General features: G+C 36.8%; 1 protein-coding gene across 5 annotated transcripts in view; it reads left to right on the top strand.

The window, feature by feature from the left end:
- Window positions 1-22,719, top strand: part of LOC150092386 (E3 ubiquitin-protein ligase LRSAM1-like) — a 414,983-nt gene that overhangs the window by 319,321 nt on the left and 72,943 nt on the right. For all 5 annotated transcript variants that reach the window (XM_090415009.1, XM_090415005.1, XM_090415008.1 and 2 more), the window contains 2 exons: window positions 5,551-5,631; window positions 16,608-16,703. In XM_090415009.1, coding sequence (XP_090271135.1) covers window positions 5,551-5,631; window positions 16,608-16,703 — 177 coding nt within the window. The remainder of the gene's footprint in view (window positions 1-5,550; window positions 5,632-16,607; window positions 16,704-22,719) is intronic.

Below are 22,719 nucleotides of genomic sequence, written 5' to 3'. Positions count from 1 at the left end.
TCTTGAAATTGTAAAGTTATCTGATTTTTTCATTAATTAAGGATTGTGAACCTTATGAGAACAGGTTGAAGATTTGTGGGTTGCAGAAACTAGTTGATAGGCGGAGGAGGGGAGATATGATTGAGACATTCAAATTGCTAAAGGGATTCTATAGGATTAATTCAGAGGATAATTTTGAGATCAGGACTGGTGGTGGGAGAACTAGAGGACACCTATGGAAGCTGGGCAAGAGTGTGGTTAGCATGGGTGTTAGAGCTGGGTTCTTTAATTTTAGAGTGGTAAATGAGTGGAATAAGCTGCCAGAGTCTGTTGTGGGTGCTATGACAGTGATTGAGTTCAAGGCAAGGTATGATAGATACTGTGAGAATGTCATATAGTTGCGTGGACATGAGTCTAAGGACTCCCTGGAGTTGCCCTTAATAATAATAATAAGGATACTGCAGTTGTCAAAACAAAATGTACAAGCAGATAGAAGGAACAAGTATGAGATCTCCCATCAGTAGTAGACAGGAATAAGGAAAATTTTCATATTTTCCTTACTTTCTGTAACAGTAGCCCATATCTGTTAATGGTATTGGACATATAGAGATCATATGTTAACAATGCTTTCACATAAAAATATTCTCCAGTAATTCATCACTGTTCAGAACCAGTATTATACATTAGTTGCAATATTGGATTCAATATCTGAGAACCATTCCTATTACCAGAATTCTGATCTGACAGTTCCATGACTGATAATCAGAGGTATGATGATTTTTAACTTTTTTTTTTTGCATTATTGCTTTCTTTGGTCCATATTATTATCATAAGACCCCATGGAGTAAAATACTCATCTAGGAGGTCTCTTTGTCATGCACACACAGCTCATCATACTTTGCCTTAAACACGTTCAAATTCTCTGCAGATACCACACTCTCAGGCAAGGCACCCCAACCATTCCCAGCTTTGCATGCAAAAACCTGTCTCTCACTCCCCTGCTCACAGTCTCCCTATACAGCTTCTAGGGATGACCTATAAAAATCCTCTACCAATCTATACATCTTCATCACATTACTCCTCTTCCTCCTATCCAGTAGACTGCAAATTTCATCCCCTCAATCCCATCCTCACATTCTACATTCTGGAAATCAGAAACTACTCTAGGTAATCGCTTCTAGACCCTTTCAAACACCTCTTCATCCTTTTGAAAACCAGGTGACCAAATCTGTGCACAGTAGCCTATATGTGGCCTAATTAAGGTCGTACACAATGGAACCAGAATCTCTTTACTTATACAATCAGTGTCCTCCACATCATTGCCAGAATTCATTGTATTTTCCGCACAGTTTGGGAACTTTGTCCTCTAAATTTTAAATCGTTATTCACCATCACCCCGAGATCTCTTATTTCCTCCAACTCAGACGATATATATATATACCCACCAAGCATAAATTCTGCATCTTTTTTCCCAAATTTCTATTCCATCTTTGTTTCCCAAATGTCAGACCGGTTTCGACCTTTATTGAGGTCTCATCAGTGGGAGCCAGACCCAGAGGTGGTGATACTAAGGTGGAAGTAATCTGGTGATATGACTTCTGCATTACTTCCACCTTAGTATCACCACCTCTGGGTCTGGCTCCCACTCATGTGACCTCGATAAAGGTTGAAACCAGTCTGGGTAGTGACCCTTCCCTTAATGCATAGCATTATACATGTCTGCAAGGAGATGTGCTTTGCTTTATGGGTTACTAAGGCAAGTGATCGGAAATTATACCACCTTTACCATGAGTTGTCCCAGTCCTGAAAATACTTCAGGCACGAACTTCGTTTGCTTACACTCGGATAAAGGATTAAACCAAACGTATAATTCTTAGAAGACTTCATTAAGTGCATTACATGGGAGAATTACAAACAACCATTGCGAGAGAATATCTAAACATTAAGAAACTAACATATAGCATATTGAAGGCATTCTTTCTGTGTATCACTTCATTGTTGGGTGCATGCATGTGTTCAGAATCTCATGAATGTCAAAGTTGGATAGCAACAATCTGAAAAATTATAACTTAGGTTAGTGTTGAGATGTACTGAATTGAGGATGATTTCTTTAGATTCCACAATTTTTCTTTCCTGTTTGTCATAGCATCGAACAATGTTTTCTGATTTGTTCCATATGAGTGGGTGAGTGATAATTTTTGTCGTTAGCATCAGCAGAATTTTGGACATGATTAGAAAGAGCTCTGGTTCTACTTCTGCCATATGTGATGTCTCTCTTATGTTCTTCTAGATGTAACTCAATGGATTTTTCATTCTGGCCAAAATAAGGCATGTTGCAGTTGCACCAAACTTGGTAAACACCATGATATTTTAACTTATGATGCTTTTGTTTTGGCATACTGAGTAAGGAACTGAGCTTGGGTAGAGAAGTGAAAGAAGTCTGGATGTTAAAGTTTTTTTGTAGACTTTTAGCTAACTTAGGTGAAACAGAACTGGTATATGGTAGAGATATGTAGTCTTTTTCATTATTTCTGTTCAATATGGTGAAGAGGTGGATTAAAAACTTAGTTTTCTGTTTGTTTTGAATAACCATTTTGCTGAAAGATTGTAAGAAGAAACTGAAGGTCTTTGTTGATATCTTCTTAACAGAGGAGGGAGCAAGCGAGCACATCTGCCTAGCATAGTGATAATGCTAAGTTTTTGAGGCAGATAGTGATGGGACTGTGCATAGAGATATCTATTGGTGTGAGTGGGTTTTCTAGAAATGGAGATTCTCAATTTTTCAGATATACGAGTAAGTTTAGAGCCATCAATCTCTAATTCCAAAGTAAATTTAATTTTCAGGTGTTGACTGTTGAGATGGTCTAGGAAATTCTTTAAGGAATCAGGTCCATGACTCCAGATTAAGAAGATGTCATCTGTATATCTTTTCCACAACCTAGGTTTCAATGGTAATGAAGAGATAGCTTTTTTTCCTCAAGAGATTCTAAATATAAATTGCCAGAAGGCATTGATTCTCCTACATATAAGCTCTCAAAGTGTTTGGCCAAAACTCTAAAATGTTTATTTTGCTCAACCTCCTCTTTCCTCAAGAATTCCATAGATTTTGTTTTGAGTGACAAAGACTTACATATTCAAAAAGGGGAAATTATGGCTAGGTTTGATGTCATTTCCCTACAAATGTGCCTATAGAAGAAGCTCTCTCTTTTAATTATCGAATAATCGATAAATTATCAAAAAAGTGATCTCTTTATTAACTCATTGCATTTGTTTTGGTTATTTCCAGTTTAAAGACACTATTTACAAACAGAACTTTGGATTAGCCATGGAAATCCCATACTAGCACATTTATATTTAGAATCCTGAGAGAATTAAAGAAATGTTTTTATTGTTATTGTTAGACCTCCATGGAGTCTGACTCATTGCTCGAAGTACATACTATTACATACAAAGCTCATCAAAACGTGCCTTAAACTTATTCAATGTATCCAAATTTGCCACACTCTTCATGCAAATACCCTGCTCCTCACCTCTTTGATGTGATGCTCTCACTCTCCTTGCACAGTTTCAGGAATGGTTTCGAGTTCTACCCTTCTCTCCCAATTTATGAAAAATTTCTTCCACATTAACCTGGTAACAATTTCTGACCAACTTATATGTCTAAGTCATGTCTCCTTCTATTCATGAGGCTTTTCAAACTGCATTCCCTTAATCTGTCTTCATATCCCACATTCCAAAAACTAATTACCACCTCTCAGAAGCATCTCTGGATCCTTTCTAACATATCCTCATCAACATGAAAACCATGTGATGAAATCTATGCACAATAATCCATAAGCAGGCCTTATACAGTGAAACCATAATCTCTTTATTTCTGCATGTTAGAATCCTCTGCATCATTGCCATAATCCAATGTGACGACTTCACAACTTATGCATTGTGACTCCTGATTTCAGGTCCTTGTCCACCACTAGTCCTAGATCTCTCACCCCCTGTACCTCCCTCAGAGTTTCCCCACCAAGTGTATACTTCACATCCCATCACTACTTACCAATTTCAGAACATAACACTTTCAACATTGAACTGATAGTTCTACTTACCTGCCCACTCATACAATCTATTCATATCCTCCTGTAAGTCCACAATATCTACTTGACATGCATAGGTAGAACTGGTTATAGACTTAAAAGTGAAATACTATGTTTATTTACTAATACTGGGAGTATTAGTAAAATTAAGGGAGATGAAATAGTTTCGCTGAATGAGTTTCTTCACCCAAAAATTGTTGAATGTGATTTCCCCACACCTGCCCATGTCCAGTCACATCTATCACCACATACTTTATATATCTCTTCTTCTCCCCGTTTCCTTGCCCATCTTGCACTCTTGTTCTCTCATCATCATCTGTCATACTATTACTATTCCAATTTGCAAACACCTCACTCTCATCATTTCCTCCCCTCCCAATCTCTCATTTCACCTTTTGCTTCCTCTGATCTCTTGCTCACATCATTCAATCATCATTGCACTTCCTTCTAGCAGTAAATTCTCCAGCTGATTCATACTAAATCCATTTAAATGTAAGTGGTGACTTTTGTACAAATCTATCCTTCTCTTAAATGCATCTCACCGATTTACAAGCTCCACTCTCATCTCCTCACACTGGTCTGCTAGGATGATATTCATGATTTTTGCTTTCCATCTCAACTTGTCACTATCATACCTTGGCAGCACACTGATTATTTTTCTTACTAGACTGTTGTCTTTCACTCTCTTATTAGTGTAATTTTCATATCCAATGTATCAGTTATCCTGCTAATTTTCCACAACTCTAATAATAGAATCTCCATACATCACTACTCTCAAGTCATTCATCATCACTTTTTTTCTGCTTTCCTTCATTCTATCATCATTTTTTACTCTTTCATTCTTATTTATCAAGCTTCTAATCTCAGTGTGCATATTTTTCATCTCATTTCTCATTCTGATCAACTTGTCTTTCAAGTCTTGTATCCTGGCACTTACACTTTTTTGTCAGTCTGTCTTTAATTTCCTTTCCTTCCTCATTCTTACTTTCCTTCACTTCCATTATCATTTGTTTTTGTTTCATCATCTATACTCTCTCTCACTTCCAGTCTCACTTACTTTCATTCCATCATTCATTTTTGCATTTACCAGTCACTCGTAGTACAACAGAAATCACACTGTCAGCATTCTTCACATTATGCTATATATATATATATATATATATATATATATATATATGCTGCACTCACAACATTGAACCAGTCTGAAAAAATTCACAGCATTATATTTGATTTTTATGCTGTGTGCTAATTTTGTTAGTGCCTCCATTTTGCATTTTGTCTTCATTCATTGCAAGCTTCCGAAATTGGTAAAAGTAAATTTTTATTATTGTGTTTATATATTAAAATTAATCAGCTTATTTTAATTTTAATCACAGTATATCCTTAACTGTATCTTAAATTGGTACATCTACTATAATAATATATAATAGTCTGTTTCAAATTAAATTTTATACAACTCTGAATCAAATTGATATCTTTTCAGATCAAGTTAATTGAAAAGGAACTTTCCAAATTAACATTTGCTGAATTAAAGAAGAAAGATCTGAAAATTAACCTAGAAATGGTGAGAGAAAGATGCTACATTTTTTAAAATATACTGTGTTATTAATGTTATTGGAAAGTTGGGGATCCTACTTTCCTACCTTTTGGGAGAGTAGGACCCCCAACATCTATCACTCTCCATATATTAAAAAAAAAAAAAAAAACTCTAATCTTCACTCCCTTCCTCACCATGCTCTTGCACAACTTTCAGTGATAGCATGTTGTTCCTTCACTTTTCTTCTCTATCTATGAATAATCCAGTTCATATTAATTAGTAACATCCTCACCAACTTAAATATCTGTCATATCACTTTTCCACTTATCCACCAAATTCTGCGATTTACATTCCTTCAACCTCTTCTTATAACTAACATTCCAAAGTCCTTGTATTTCCTTAGTTCCCCTCTCCAGATCCTCTTCAGAATTTCTTGATCATACAGAAATCAGGCGAAATGGTACATGGTCCAGGTATTGTCTGCTCAGTGTCTTGTAGTGGTACAACCACCTCCTTATTCTTCATTGCATATGTATAATCTTACTGACTCTAGCAAACTCTCCCTTTGGCTTGAAGAGATAGTTTTCTAGAGTACGAAACCTATAATTCCCATTTTGTAACATTAAAAGGAAGTCTAATTATCTATGTTATTAGTTCACTAATTTTATTTAAATCCTCTTAACGAAATTTTGACACTAGCATTGTGTCATATAAGTCCTTCTCACACTGCATGATTAGCAAATTACTGAATATTTCCTTTCAAACTATATGAAATATTATCAAATAAGTTAAGCAGTACAAGCCTGAAAATAGGACCATATGACAGCACTGTAAGTCTATTTTCCTAGATGAGACAGTGGCTGAAAATAAACTAACTTAGAAAATGGTGTGATTGCTCTTATGTGAGTTACCAGCTTCTTTCCTTCACATTAATAGCTGGGATGACCACCAATCATAATGGAGTATTTTTGCATTGCCCATGATTCATGCAGTGGTCCTTCTTTACATTTAGTGTATTGATTCCACAAATACATTGTAGTTACCTACTTTGGGATACTATTTCTCTTGAACAGCTTCTGTCCATTATACCAACTAGTAAGATGGATAGAACAGCCATTGTCCTATCCATCTTACTAGTGTATTATTTATTTCTGTCTTCTCAACTCATACACCAACTTAGCATGTTAAATGTTTAACATGCTCCTGTTCTCTGGGCAAACAGACTGTCTTTGAATTCCACTATGGGTGTGGGCATTTCTGAAAGTCTTTTTATTGTAGATAATATTCATTAATTAGTGTGAGACCACCACCCTACTTATTAGAGGCTTAGTGATGTGAAAAGGCTGTTTGTCACTATAATGCATTGGATATGAGGAGAATGCGAGCAAAGGAGTTAATGGTTTTGATTGGTATGAATGAATTGACAGAGGAGCATCAGAATGGATATCAGGAGACTGCTTAGAAGGATAAAAGAGAATGGAATCAAATACTTGGTTGGATGTTGTTATAGACCAGGTAATATGGATGGTGGGAATAATGAAATGTATAATCAAATTAGTCAAGCAACTAAGAAAAGAGTTATCATTATAGGCGATTTTAATTATGGCAATGTAGACTGAAATGATGAGATAGCAACTGGAAGTTAAGAAAATGAGTTTCTTGAGTTTTTGAGGGATAACTACCTCAGACAGTATGTAACAGAGGGCATATGAGGATTGAGGGTCTTTATGAAAAGCTCAGGAGACAGCTTGTGGGTATAACATGGAATAAGGAGTTAGCTGGAAAAGAGATCAATGCAGCTTGGGGGATTTTCAAAAACTATCTAGTAGATGCAATGTATAAATGTATTCCAAGGGTGAGAAAGTTAAATAAGTTATGTGTGAGATGGATGAATAAAGATATTAATTCTGCGATACAGAGAAAGAGGGCATTGTGGAGGCAGCATAAGAGAAGTGGAAATAACCAATTCCACGAGGTCTACAAAGACCAGGCAAGGAGGGTGACTTTGTTGGTGAGGATAGCTAAAGAGAGGTATGAACAGCAGTTAGCTAATGAAGCCAAAAAGAATCCTAAGGAGTTCTTTCGATATGCAGCCAGCAAAAGAAAGAATGATTATGGAAGGATGATGTTGATAGAAGAAAATGGTATAAAGACAACTGTTGCAGAGATACTTGTGTGGTGGAGATACTTAATGATCAGTTCATAAAGGTCTTTCAATCTTGTGAATGTGACTACATGAAGAGATTGAGAGCAGTAGATGATGGGGAGGAGAGACTGACTGTAAGTGAGCAAAAGGTGTATGGGGAGTTGAGTAAACTAGATGTTAATAAGGCTGTGGGACTTGATAATATATCACTACGTATTCTGAAAGAATGTTCCAGAGAGTTGACACGACACCTGCCTTGACATATTTTTTTAATATGAGTCTTGCACTCGGTCCAGTTCCTAAGGAGTGGGCAAGATTGTGCCACTTCATAAAGGAGGTGATCGAACTCAAGCATCAAACTATAGGCCTATCTGTGTGTCAGGTGTTGTGGCTAAGTTGTTGGAGAAGCTTGTGAGAACTAGGATCCAGAGTTGAGTTGACAACAATGGTATTATCTTTGATGGACAGCATGGATTTGCTAAAGGGAGGTCATGTTTTAGTAATCTACTTACTTATTACAATAAAGTGACTGCGTCCTTGGACAGAGGAAAAGGATACGTAGTAATATACTTGGATTTCGCAAAGGCTTTTGATAGAGTACCTCATGATAGGTTGACAGTCAAACTAGAGCAGATGGGGTTGGATATTAGATTGGTGGATTGGATTGGAGACTGGCTATCTGATAGGTATCAACAAGTTGTGTATGGGTGAGCGATATCCAGGAAAAGGAAAGTCACTAGTGGAGTGCCTCAGGGGTCTGTTTTAGGGCCATTACTGTTTAACTTGTATATTAATGATATGGGTGAAGATTTGGATGGAGATATTCAGTTGTTTGCAGATGATGCAAAGTTGGGATGAACCATGAAGTGTAGTGAAGATGTTGTGGCCTTACAGGAAGACTTGAATAGATTGAGTGATTGGGCACGGAAATGGGGATGCGATTTCAATGTTGCAAAATGTAAGATTTTAAAATTTGGTAAACAAAGATAGGATGCAGAGTTTATGCTTGGTGAGGATATATTGTTGGAGGTGGAAGAAATAAGAGATCTGGGGGTGATAGTGGATAAGGATCTGAAATTTAGGGGACACATAGCCAAAATTGTGAAAACAACACAAAGACTTCTGGGAATGATGCGGAGGACACTGGCATGTAGAAGTAGGGAGATTCTTGTTCCTTTGTATAAGGCTTTGATTAGGCCACACATGGATTATTTTGCCCAGATTTGGTCACCTGGTTTTCAGAAGGATGAAGATATGTTGGAAAGGGTCCAAAGGCAACTGACTAAGGTAGTTTCTGACCTATTGAATGTCGAGTATGAGGAAAGATTGAGAAGATGCAATTTGCAGAGTCTGGTGAACAGGAGGAAGAGGGGAAATATGATAGAGACCTGCAAGTTGGTAAGGGGTTGTTATAGGATCAATGATGGAGAAGTTCTACAGAAAATGGTGGGAGATCGGGGGAGAATCAGAGGTCATCCCTGGAAACTGTATAAAGAAGGTGTGAGTAATGGAGTGAAAGGCAGGTTTTTCTCGTGCAGAGTTGTAAATGATTGGAATGCCTTGCTCGAGAATGTGGTGTCTGCAAGGAGTTTGAATGTGTTCAAGGCATGGTATGATGAGCTGTGTGTGTGTGTGATAAAAGGACCTCCTAGATGAGTCTTTGACTCCATGAGGTCTTGGGGTAATAATAACAGTTTCCACATTATCTAATCCTCAGTTCATCTGCCATGATAATGTACTGTATTAATATGGGGTGAGATTGTGAGATTCATATAATTTTCCCCACCTCCCATTTTCAGACTGTTATTAAATGCATGTAAATTGCTGAAAAAAAAAAAAAAACACCTTTGCTCTACAGATCCAGGCTGACTTTAATAGAAAACCTTATGCCTATTGACACAGTCTTGTATTTTAGTACCTTTACCACAGTTGCAGATTTCTGCTTATAATTTGAAACCTGTATCTTGGCATTACTGTTGTGAAGCAGCATTGCTAAGAAACAGAATTCTTCTGCTCCTTCCAATGAATGGAAGAATCAGAAATTCCAAAGGGATGGAAACTGAACTTCCAGGTGAGGTGCCATCAACCTTGGGTTTCTGTGGTATGTTCCATTACCTGGCAACATCTGGATGCTGAACACACCAATGGATTGAATTGGCAGTTATCGACTTAACTGATGAATAATATTCTGTATCGGCTGCTGCATATTTTTTTTTTTTTTTTTATGTGAATTCCACCCACAAAAAGATTGTAGACCTATAGTATATTAGTACTGAGTGCAGGTAAAGAGGTTTTCTATTATTATTTTTTAAAATATTTTTACCTAGTCTAGAAATCCTACTTTAGAGACCAAACATAGAACCTTTTCATTCAAGCCATTAGTTTATTCATGATAGTAAGTGTCCAACTAGTAAACATTGCCCAGTTATATAAGGCCCTGCTGTTTTCAACAGGGTATTCAATTCTGTTAAGTGACTTTCACTTAACAGAATTGAAGACAGGCATATTATTATTATGGGCAGCTCCAAAGGTCCTTAGACACATTGAGGGAGGCCCTAAACATTATATCAAGAACAACTATTCGGCATTCACACAGTATCTATCATACTTTGCTTTCAATTCATTTACAGTCATGGCACCCACAACAAACTCTGACAGCTTATTCCACTCATTCACCTCTCTCCAAGTAAAAAACCTAGTTCTAACACCCTTGCTAACTACATTTTTGCTCAGTTTCCAAGGATGGCCCCTAGTTTTCCCATCACTAGACCTATTCTGAAAAATTTAGTCTAAAATAATCTTGTAAAAACCTTTCAGTAATTTGAATGTCTCAATCATATCACCCCTTTTCTGCCTGTCAACCAATTTCTGTAACCCACAGATCTTCAACCTGTTCTCGTAAGGCTCATTCCATAGGTAGCTATCATCTTGGTCACTCGCCTCTGCATCCTCTCTACCTCCTCCACATCAAGAAGAAACCCAGGGCCCAGATCTGGGCACAGTAGTCAAGATGGGGTCTTATCAAGCTTGATAAAGAGGAACAATAACTTGCTTATCTCTGTTCGTCAAAGTATTCTTCAGTAACCAAGTGATCTGATGAGCTGATTTAGCCACTTTTGCTATGTGCCCCCTAAACTTCAACTCCCTGTCCACCAACACACCCAAATCTCTGGCTTCGTCAACCTCCTGGAGTATAGTTCCACCAATGTGATATACTGCTGCTAATCTTTTCACCCCAAAATGCATAACCTTACACTTTGCCACATTAAATTGACATCCATTCTCCTTAGCCCAGTTCCCCAATCTATCCAAATCATCTTGCAAAATTTTGACATCATGTGTCAAAAATGATATAGGAAAGGCAGATCCTTTCCTATATCATTAATGAACAAATTAAATAGCAGTGGTACAAGAACAGAACCCTGCAGCACAGTACTAGTAACAGGCCTTCTTTTGGACTCCACTCCTGAATAAACTACTCTCTGATATCTCTCTATCATCTGCCCTCCTATCCATCTCACCAACCCTATATCCATTCCCATGTGCTGCAGTTTACAGATTAGAATATTCCATGTGGTATCCTTTCAAAGGCCCTAGCAAACTCCAACACTATCACTGTAAATCCATTACCCTTATCCAGTTCAGCTGTCACTGTATTATAAAACATGAGCAAGTTACTGAGGCATGATCTACCCTTCACAAAACTATGCTGTCCTCCATACAGTATCCCATTTTCATCTATCCATTCCTGTATTTTGCTCTTGACTAATATCTCCAAAACCTTGACAACAATTCCTGATTGGTCAGTAATTTACAACAGCAGTCTTGGAACCTCGTTTATGCAATGGAACTATCTTCCCCTCTTTCCAAACTTGTGCACATTTTTATCTTGGAAAATTGTGTTAGTAATAACCAGTTTATGTTCTGAGCAGAAATCCAACAGGTATTTGCTCTTATTATTAGATCTGCTCTTTTCTCCAAATTTTCCCAAAATATGCTTGTTTGTCTGACAATCATATCCTAGTCTGCTATTTAGATCCCCAACAAGGACCAACTTTTCCTTTTTGATTGTGTCTGTTGCTTTCTCTAAAGCCTCAAAAAATTCCTCCACTTCTACCTTAGTAGAACCTTCTATGGGACCATAGGCACAAATAAGTCTCATTGTCCAGTTCCCCATTCTGATATTTGCCCACATCACTCTACTCGAGACTGCCTGCCAGTCAAGAAGGTTAGCCTTGTATTTAGTGTTGAATACTGGCTGCTCCTTCTTTTCCTTGATTGTCATTGCCTGAATATAACATTTTGTATTTATTGCTCAGAAAGATCTAACCAGCTTTTGTCTTTTTTGTTTTAGTCTCCCCTATTATGTTGATCTGGTATTTATCCAATTCCTCAACTAGCTCCATTTCTTTGCCATTCAGGCTTCTTATGTTAATAGTACTAATCTTGAACTCTGGTGATGTTGAGTTGGGGTGTGTTTTAGGATAACTGGGTGACGCCCCAACCAAGCATGAAATTCTGTCATGTTGTACCATCATTTTATATTGTGGTTTAAGCCAATAAGAATACAATTTGGTCAGCTAAATCCCAAATTGTCAGTCCATCCTCATTCGTTCAGTATCCAGGCCGATACCTAACAGGGTGTAACATGAGAAGGTGAAGAATGGACATTAGGTCAGAAGCCTTGGTCATTTATCTGCATTCCTTTAAAGGCTATGTGGAGGTTTCATCTAAGTTATACAGCTTTGACCCTTAAGCATCCCATTTTAAAATTCTAAATTCAAAATTAAAATTATATCCATTTTAAAACTTCTATTGAGAATTTAACTTAAATAATACAGATATTTTGATTAGCTCTGATATCACCTCGCTGTTCACCAACAGTCCCTTAAATGATACCTTATCACTCATAAATCAAGTTGTTCCTTCTGATATTACTGATGCGTTTTCCTTTGCTATCCATTCTGGATATTTCTCTTGAAAGCACAAAATTTATAAACAGATAGAGGATGCATCTATGGGTTCTCCCCTCTCACCCCCCCCCATCAGTTTTTTATGAAACATTTTGAAAAACAGGCTCTTGACTCAGCCCCTCTCAAACCTTCTATCTGGTTGAGATGTATGGCTGATGTGTTCTCCATTTGGCTTCATGGCACAGACACATTAGATGCTTCTCTCTTATAGTCTTTACCTTAAATCTAGTTTACCATGGAAAAAGAAACTAATAAGAGTTTAGCCTTTCTAAACACCTTGGTAACACTCCCATCCATTGGTAACCTTTTTTAGTATACAGGAAGCCCACCCACACAGGCAGGTCTGTTCACAAACTTTCCCATCACCCCCTGTAACCCCATCTCAGCAATATGATATCATTAAAACACTAACCACTAGAGCCTATAATAAAGGTTATATGCTTTATTGGTTCCACTGGGTCCTCCCTTACAGAAGAACCTAATCATATCACCACACTTTCTTATCTAATGGCTACAAATCCCACAGTATCAAAAAAATTAATAAATCCTTCCCCTCTCAATCCTTTACCTTCTTTTCAGAAATATTTTAACAATGCTATCATCATCATCCCTGTGTCTGAGGTATTTCAGAAAAAATAGCCAGAATCTTAATGAAATACAATCTCTGCACGGCTTTCAAACCTGACTGAAAGCTTGCTAACCTTATATTTTCCACTAAAGATGAATTCCCTTCTCTCTCTCTCTCTCTCTCTGTGTGCTTAGAGTATATAAAGTGCCCTGTTCCTGTAGGTTGGCCTACTATGGGCAGTCAAGAAGATCAGCCAACATCTGTATATACAAAAAATTCATCCACAGTCATGGTCAATCTGGCCTTGCAGAACATGCTTTAGATACGGCTCTAACACTCACCCACTCAGTTGGAAAAAGACCATCATGTTCCATCACAGTAAATTTAGAAGAGAAATACTATTTTTGGATTCTGCAGTTGCTTTCAGAAATCAGCCTAATTTAAATAAATATAGTTGCATAAAACTTCCCAAAATATCCTTCCTTCATTTCCTTCTCATCCATCCCTTAGGACAGGTTGAGTCCCCTAATAAGGGGGGAGGTAGACGAATTAATGTAGCCGAATCATCACTCCTCTGCTGCATTCTCTAAGGGAAAATATTTATGATTATAGATTGTGAACACAATCATCATCGTTTCTTTTCTTTTAGTGTTACACGGTGATCAGCATTCATTTTCGAAATTATGGATTTTGCAACCGTATTATAACTAACTCTTTTTATTATCCCGACGTTTCGATCTTCATCTCAAGATCATCATCTGGAGCATACACAAATATACAAGATAAGCTGAGTTACATTACAAACCGTAAGCTAGAAAAACAATGATTTGATCACATGTTATTCTGCTGGCATGACCTCTAGTGAAAAAAAAAAAAAAAAAAAAATTATAAATTACATCAAGCCAGATTTAATTTAAGATAATATGAATAAACATTTTTTCTTATAGATAGTTTTCTTTCAGTAACAATGATTTCCTATTTTTAGTATTACAATTGTTATTTTTGATTTAGGATCCTGGATTTACTACAGTCCTGTTTATAGTTGTTCTTAGAGAGGAAGGTTCCGTGGGTCGAATATATGCCTTCCATATGTATGGGATTTTCAGACCTTAATTATTGTTCAGTGGGCAGTTGATAATGATCTTACAGGCTTCCTTAAATTTGCATTCATACCATTTTGGTGTGATGTAGACAACTAGTGCTTTTCCAGTCAATTCTATGTAAGGTGTTCAGGGCATGATCAGAAAGACCAGCTTCACCATAATTATTATATTTAATGTGTTGTTTATGTTCTTTTTGTCTGATAGGAATTGTACGTCCTGTTTTTCCTATATGTGGTATGTTACAGGTGCAATGAATATGGTGGGTCTTTGGAATAGTTGAGTAAGCTTTTTAATTTTGCAGGAGGTTTAAAAGTGGCTTTGAGGTTGTATTTTTGTAGTACTCTGTTTATTTTGTCTGATGTCCCTTTAATGTAGGGAATGGTTATAGTTTTGTTGTAGTCTGGTTTGTCTTTATTTTTTATTGAGGTCTTGTAGAGAATTTTGTTAATAGTGTTTTGGCTGTACCCATTTTTTTTGGAAAGTATTGCTGATCACTTTAAATTCGTCTTTCAGAGACATCAAAACTGACTAATAAATCATCTTTTTCGAATGTAATGTCTTTGATGATGTTTATGAAGTGTTGTGTGTTTTTGGAAGTGAGCACAATCATGGACAGGTATCGAACCCAAGTCTTTCCAACCAAAGGGCTTCATCTATACCAACTATAGTTGTTCCGTATATTTTGGGAAGAGCTATACAGGCTCTTCCCAAAATATAGGGAACAACTAATACTTCAGGATCCCAGTTTACATCCTAGGCTGCCAACAGGTGTCTGCAGAGGGTACTCCACCTAGTTAGGACTCCAGTTTTTCATCCACATGTTTCACTTAGTTTTGTGTCGCCTTTGTTTGCATGCTACAAGTCTCATATTGTATTCTCTAACAATGTCTCAGTGACTGAGACGAAATGTTGGAATAAATAAATAATATTTGAATCCTTTCTCAGTGCTCTTTCACTCCATTAAGTTTCTAACATGTTTCCCAAGCAGCCACGATTTTCAATATATTTTGCTCAATCAAAGCCTATCTGTGGTAGACCTACAGCTTTAATAGAGATAGTGGCAAAGAAATTTTGGCTATTAACAAATCTCTTTGGACTGACAGTCAATTTCATTTGTGAAAATCCTCATTCATATTCACTTAGTGAAATCAGTATCATACGCAGAGTATTCATCAGACGTTCCAGTTTTTCTGAAACCATCTGTTCATTTAGGTATTTCCAGACTCCATGAATCCATTTAACTGAAGCTTAATTAACCATTTTCCAGCTTCACTCTCACCAGATGTCATATCATAGATTTTTGGCAGCATCTTTGCAATTTTGTATGGGAATGCAATATTCTTTGTTCATGAAAAAGGTGTACAACTCCCCCCCCCCCTGCACAGATCTATCATTTCTAAAAGTCCACATTCAAGTCTGCTCTTGAAGAACTTACCTCTCATAGTTATTCCAACAGCCAAAACATACTGAAATTCATGTTACTCATTGTGTGCTTAAAATTCTTCCAGTTTTTAATACTTCAGTATGAATAGAGTTTATGCACACTCATTTCTGTGTCATTTTTTGATGGTGTGCTATACATGACATAAAGTTTGTCAATAAATTTTATATTTTATATATCTTTTCTATTTTATTTATTTTTACATAATCTAGAAACCCTGCTCTAGAGACCAGACATGAAACTTTTTCAAGCCACTTCATGTCTCCACTAAGCTTGGAGATCATATCACAGGCAATGAAACTCACCTTCTACTTACAAATAATCACAAACACCGCTTGGTATAGATGGTTAGCATACATCTCAAATTCAATGATTTGTTAAGAAATAAGTTATTAATCAGCCTAATAGCATTCTTCTGCACTAAATATAGAATATTCAGGGTTCTCTTAGGGACATTACCTGAGATGTGAGAAATGTATTCTGTGTTGAACCAGTATACACTTCTTAAATGATTAATTTACTAACAAGCACTATATTGACATAATTATTGTTACTGAACCAAAGAAATCTAAACTGTGAATACTTCTAATCTGTGAGATGATTTTATTGAATATTAATAGTTATCAGGAAAAGGAAAGGGTCGCTATAATATTCAACACTAAATCCAACTTTGATTTGAATCATTTCATTTTTAATATATATATTTCATAACATGTTAGAGGACTTCATTCATTTTTAAAAATTTTTATTTTTATTTATTGGTATTCCACAGAATATTTTGGCAGAGAGGAGATCTGCACTGGCTCTGCTCCTATCTGATTTGTTAGAAGAAAAAGAAAATCGAGAAGAGGAATTAAAAAAAAGACTGGTAAGTTTATCCTCAGAAGAAAAAGAAATTTGTGATGCTATAAACAAGTAAATTTCAGGGAGATAGACTAAATTGAGAACACCATTTACTCAGATTTAGAATTTTTTTCTCTGTAAAATTACTAATGCAAACCTGCCTGAATCATTTACTTTCTTTTATTTTTCTCTATTCAGTGTATTTTTATATTTATGTCAACATGATTTGACTGAGTTGGTAAGTGAAAAATGAGTGAGGAAGTAACTTATTATTAGTTTATTTGGCTTAGCCATTCAGATTATCGCCGTAAAATATGTTCATCAATAATAACCTTTGCAGAGTATTTTGTAGATGTTTTTAAATTTGAAAATGGATTTCCTCATGTATAAGTACGTTACTTTTTTTTTTTTTAATTTCCCTTTGGGGAAAAAAATCACAAAAGGTAAAATTATTCATATACATAATAAATTTAGTTTAATCCTTTATCCAAGTGTGAGCAAACAAAGTTTGCGCCTGAAAGTATCTTCAGGACTGGGTTAAGGTGGTACACACCAGGGCAACTCATTGCAAAGGTGGAGCAAGATACCAACACTCCTATCTCAGTATCTCCTATAATGCAAAACACATCTCCTTACGGATATGTCTAATGTTATGCATTAAGGGAAGGGCCACTACCCAGACTAGTTTCGACCTTTATTGAGGTCTCTTCAGTGGGAGCCAGGCCCAAGTGGAGATATCAGGCAGAAGCATTAGCAGGACATCTCTACCTATAGGAATTGCCAATTGGTGTGCCACCCTTTTTTAATAATTTACTCTGGATTTAGAGAAATTTAGAAATAGAGAAATAGAGAAATTTAGAAAAATTTGCTCACACTTGGATAAAGGATTAAACTAAATTTATTATACTCTAACCAAGTGAAAAATAAACTTTCAACATCTTTCTCTAAATCCAGAGTAAATTTTTATTCATATACAGTGGATGTTTGTGTGATTGATGTTTATAAACTGTTTCTAAAGAAATTTCATATTACTATGAGAAATTAAAGGCTTAAGACAACAGATAAAAGAAGAAAATGCATGATTACCAATATTTCATCTCCAGTTGCTAAGAACATTCGTAATGTGATCACAAAGGCCCACACAGTGCAGAATTAATGTAAAATATTCAAGCTAACATCCTAAAGTTGTCTGGATTCAGTCAAGAGATATATAATTGGTGGTATTTTGTTTATTTTCTTTTGTGTTGTTAAGTAGTGGTGTTTAATCAACTATTATTATGCAATATTCTTTTAAAAACAGTGTTCATTGTGGCACCGATGTGTGCGAGAAAAATTGCAGCCAAGGCATAAATTCTGACGGATATCAGCATGCAGAATTTAGCATCATTGCTGAGAGTGAATGGTTTGTAGTTTGAATGTGAGAATGGAGAGAATATTTGTTAGGAATGTTTTGTGAGTATAAGAAATGCAAGTCATGTCAGGAGTGAAAGAATGAAGGGACTGATATTTTGGATATAAGGCAAGATTGCCAAAGTGTTGTGGAGAATGTAGCAGAAGCAGTGAATGAAATATGAATGAGAGTTTGAAGGAAGTGGTTGAAAGTGATAATGTAGATAATGAGATGCCAGTGAGGAAAGAAATTGCATGCTAATGCAGACTCCTTCACAAGACAAAACATAAGCTTGAGTGACTGGAGAAACAGTTGGTATGTGGTTCATTAGGACAAAGAATGAAAGAGTGAAATGGAAAAGCATAAAAGTGCAAGAAACTGGGAGAAAACATAGCATTGTATGGGGATTCTATGATAAGAGATTTACTTAATGAAAAAGTGATGAAAGCATGTTTTCCAGGTGCAAAGATAGAGGAAGTTAGTGAAGCTTTAAGTTTGCAGAAGAAAGAAGTGAATGAGTTATTTGTTTTGGCAGGCACAAATGATTTGAAAGTTGAGAAATATGCAATGAGAAAAGATACAAAAGGGCTATTAAAAGAAGTAAAAATAAAGAGTAACAACGTAAAGATTGTAAGTCTGCTACCTCAGTGTGATAGGACAGAATTGAGAAGAAGGGCCATGATTAGCAATGAGTCAATGAGAAGATTGTGCTGGAGAAATGGCATATAGTTCATAGGTGTGTGGAGTGAATTTGATGGGCGTGAATGACCTGTATATGCCTGATGGACTGCACTTTGAGTTAGGTGCTTAGAGAAAGCATTGTTCAGTGAGAGGATGCAAGTTCAAATCCTAGGAAACTAGAGATATTGGGAGGAGGGGGGGGGAAGCATATGTCTAGCTGCACCTGGGACAAATAAATGTGAGTGCAGGAATGACTGTGCAGAAATAGCCACCCCTGCGATATATAAGTATGAGTGAAGGAATGATCGTAAAGAGCTGGGTGTAGTTTCCCAGCTTTGAATCTGAATAGGCAGGTAATGACAATATTGGGTAAGTGTGGACCCAAGGGATGATGAAATGCATGTACACAAATGCCCAAAGTATCAGAAATATAAAGGAGAAGAGATTTTAGCATTGTTCAGCTCAGCTTGGCCAAACGTTATTGGCATCAGCGAGACCTGTTTTTCAAAGAATGAAGTAGTTAACAGGGATAGAAGAAACAGGACAGGAGGAGGAGGGGTATTATTAATGATAGGTGAAAAACTTCCAACCAACTAAAAAAGAAGGCTAAATGGTGTGAGATAGAAGCCAGTAGGACAAAATATATTGTTGATTGTTATAGACCTGGGGGGGGGGATGTCCAGAAGACAATACGGATGACATGCATCAGCAGATTAGCAAAAAAAAATGCAGGCTGTGCAAACTTCAACAATGGTGATATAGATTGGAAGGCCAAATGGAAATGGAATTTATAGTTGCAGAGGATAATTAGCTGAAACAGTATGCGATGGCAAAGACCAGGAGTTTAAGTGTGTTGGATCTGGTAATAGCATCAGAAGATTTATCTATAACTGCAACAGTAACTCTACCTATGATCATGGAATGTAACCATGCAGTCTTGTCTTGGAGGGGTAGAGGTTGCTCAACATGTGGAAATTTCAGTCAAGAAAGGGTTTATGCAGAACTACAAAGCAGACAATTATGACAAACTAAGAAGGCAACTTAAAGCAGTGCCATGGGATAAAAAACTACATGAAATGAATGTCATTAATGCATGGGAAGTGGACAAGGATTATTTGAGCGAGGCAGTGCCCAGAGTCACGAGAATAAACTGAGTAGGGATTAAGTGGATGACTAGCAATATAAAGCAGGAGCTGCAAAAAAAAAAAAAAAAAGCATAATGGAAGGAATATAAACAACAACTAGGTGATCAGCATGTCCATTGAGCAGTATGAAGCACAAGCAAGAAGGTAACAAGTATGGTAAGGAATGCTAAATCAGATTTTGAGAGAAAATTAGCTAAACAGGCCAAAGTGTAAATCAAAACAAGTTTTTTTGCTATGTAGCAAGTAAGAGAAAGAATGATTATGGAAAGATAACTTGAGTCAATGCTGTTGATAGGAAAATGACAGAAGCAGAAGAAATAGTTCAGTTACATTGTGATCACTTTTCAAGGATATATCATTAAGGCAAGTGATTTTGCAATTATTGAAATGACAGAGACTGATATCAGCTTTGAGGTAGATTTGAGGTACTCAGTAGATTGAAAAATATCAGTGTAAATACAGCAATGGGTCTGTCTGGTATACCAGCTTGTGTGTTACGAGAATGTCTACTAGAGGGCGAGGTCAGAGTCGCACGTGTAAAGAGGTAGCAGCAAAAAAAAGGATAAGTTTTTGTTATTTTTATTAGTTTTTTACTTTAAAGTACACATAATCTTAGCTAGATACAATATATAGTCTGTGGGTAATTTGCACTAAGCAAATTGGTACTTATTATTTTAACTATGTTAATAATACTATGTAATATTTTAACATAGTTTGTAGTAGTTCTTAATGCTTTAGTTCTTGTGCACTATTTGAATAATTGCGACAGACATAGCTCAGTTTGCCAATAGTTTATCACCAATTTCTCCCCTTCCCCATTTAAGAACTACATATTGCAGCATACCAGTTTTTGTGGTATGCAATGCTTGCAGCATATATGCATCCCAACAGTTAGATATGTGGCAGGTGAGAGATCAAGGAGTGCATATATGTGGAAAATGGGAAGAATTTTGATTTGAGATTAGTATAACGGACCTTGGAAGCATTACTTCAGAAACAGGAGAATGTCAACCAAGAGAGACAAGTAACATGATCAAGGGTGAGGATAACGAGCAGAATGTGGATGAAAAAATAAAAGTAGGCAGCATGGTATGTTTGAAGTTTTTGAGGATGGTGTTAATGGCAAGTAAGAGTAGGTAGCTTGCAGAGAGAGAGAGAGAGAGAGAAAGAGAGATGTGCTAAAAGAAGAAGTGGAATGTCTTGGGAATGAGGTGAGAAGTGTGAAAGAAGAGATTAGGTGACTGCAAAAAACAAATGCAAAGTGAATCAGAGTAGAAATGAGAGAGAGAGAGAGTTATGGGAATGATGGAAGGGGAGAGAATAGAATAACCATTAAAAGAGAAGGAATGAAACAAATGTGAGACAGTGTTGGAACCAAGGATGGAGAGATGACAGGACAACAGGTAAGTGGGGGAACAAAGAAAGTGTTAGAGGAGAGAGAGAGGAAAGGATGCAGGTGAGCAAGGAAGAAATAGAGTGGTAAAATGAAGTATGGAGACTCAATGATCCATGATGTACAAGATAGAATGCCTGAGGAGTGTTTGCCTGGATGGAGGAATGATAGTGGAACCATGGCAATTAAGCAAGGATTTGATTAGATGATGGCTGGCACAAATGACTTGAGAGGCAGTGTGAATCGGATGGCAAGAAATCTGAGGTTGTATAGAAGAAGACAGATAGGGAAGATAGTGAATGTGTTCCCCAGGTATGAACTTCAGAGAAGAGCATCAATAATAAATAGTATAATAGCCAGAATATGTTGAAAGAGAGGCTTGGAATATGTGGATGCTTGAAGGGTATTTGAGGACAGAGAGGAGCTGTATATGAGAGATGGCTGGTATTTGAATGAGGAAGGACATAGGCATCTGGAGAGAAGACTTCTCTGAACAAGTCAGTGTGTCAATGCAGGGATGCTAGAATTATCAGGGTGGATGGTAGCAGGGTTGACCTCTTGTAGGAATAGGTGCTTGGAAGAAGTGGGAATATATCAGATAATGCTGAATCCAGTGGATTCTGCAGGGGATAATGATAGGTATAGAAACAGTGACACTGCCTCTATTCTTTATACTAATGCCAGGAGTATCTGGAATAAAGGAGATGAATTGCTGGGAGGCTAATAGCATCATCCTGGCCAAAGATTATTGGGATCTCTGAGACATGGTGGATTTTCCAGGACAAGCCAGGGAGCAGAAGATGAAGAGCAGGAAATGTTTAGGCAAGTGCATAATGATATGGGAGATTTTAACAACAGCAGTATAAATTGGGAAGAGGAAATTACATGTAGTAATAAAGGAATGGAATTTCTGGAATTCTTGAGGGAGATAATGTCTTAGGCAACATGTAGTAGAAGGAACACAAGGTTCAAGAGTTTTAAATTTAGTCATAATATCAGAAGAGCTGATTATAACTGAGATGGCATCTCTGTCACCAGTTTGTAGGGGTGCCCATGTGGTTTTGACTTGGAAGATGAATAGACATGCAAGAGTATCAAAACAAAAGGAATGTATGTGGAATTATAAGGCAGGTGATTATAACAGTCTTAGATATCAACTTTGGGCAGTTCTATGGAGGGAGGAATTGGAAGAGCAAGATATCATCAATGCTTATGAAGGAATATTTATTAGCATCAGTATCAAGCTATATACTGTGATTGAAGACAAGAGCACAATTTGGTGTAAAGTAGATGCAAACAATATCAAATGGGAACTGCAGGTTAAAAAGAGGTTATGGAAGAGAGATATAAGGAGAGGGGTGGAGAGCAGATGCATGAAGAATATACAACTCAGGCCAGGAGAGTAACTAGTGTGGTAAGGAAAGCAACACTG

Source organism: Typopeltis vanoorti, chromosome 26 (genome assembly GCF_054136105.1).
Source record: "Typopeltis vanoorti isolate ZY-2024b chromosome 26, IOZ_Tvanoo_1.0, whole genome shotgun sequence".
Lineage (NCBI taxonomy): Eukaryota > Metazoa > Arthropoda > Arachnida > Uropygi > Thelyphonidae > Typopeltis > Typopeltis vanoorti.
This window is presented reverse-complemented; position numbering and strand designations above follow the sequence as displayed.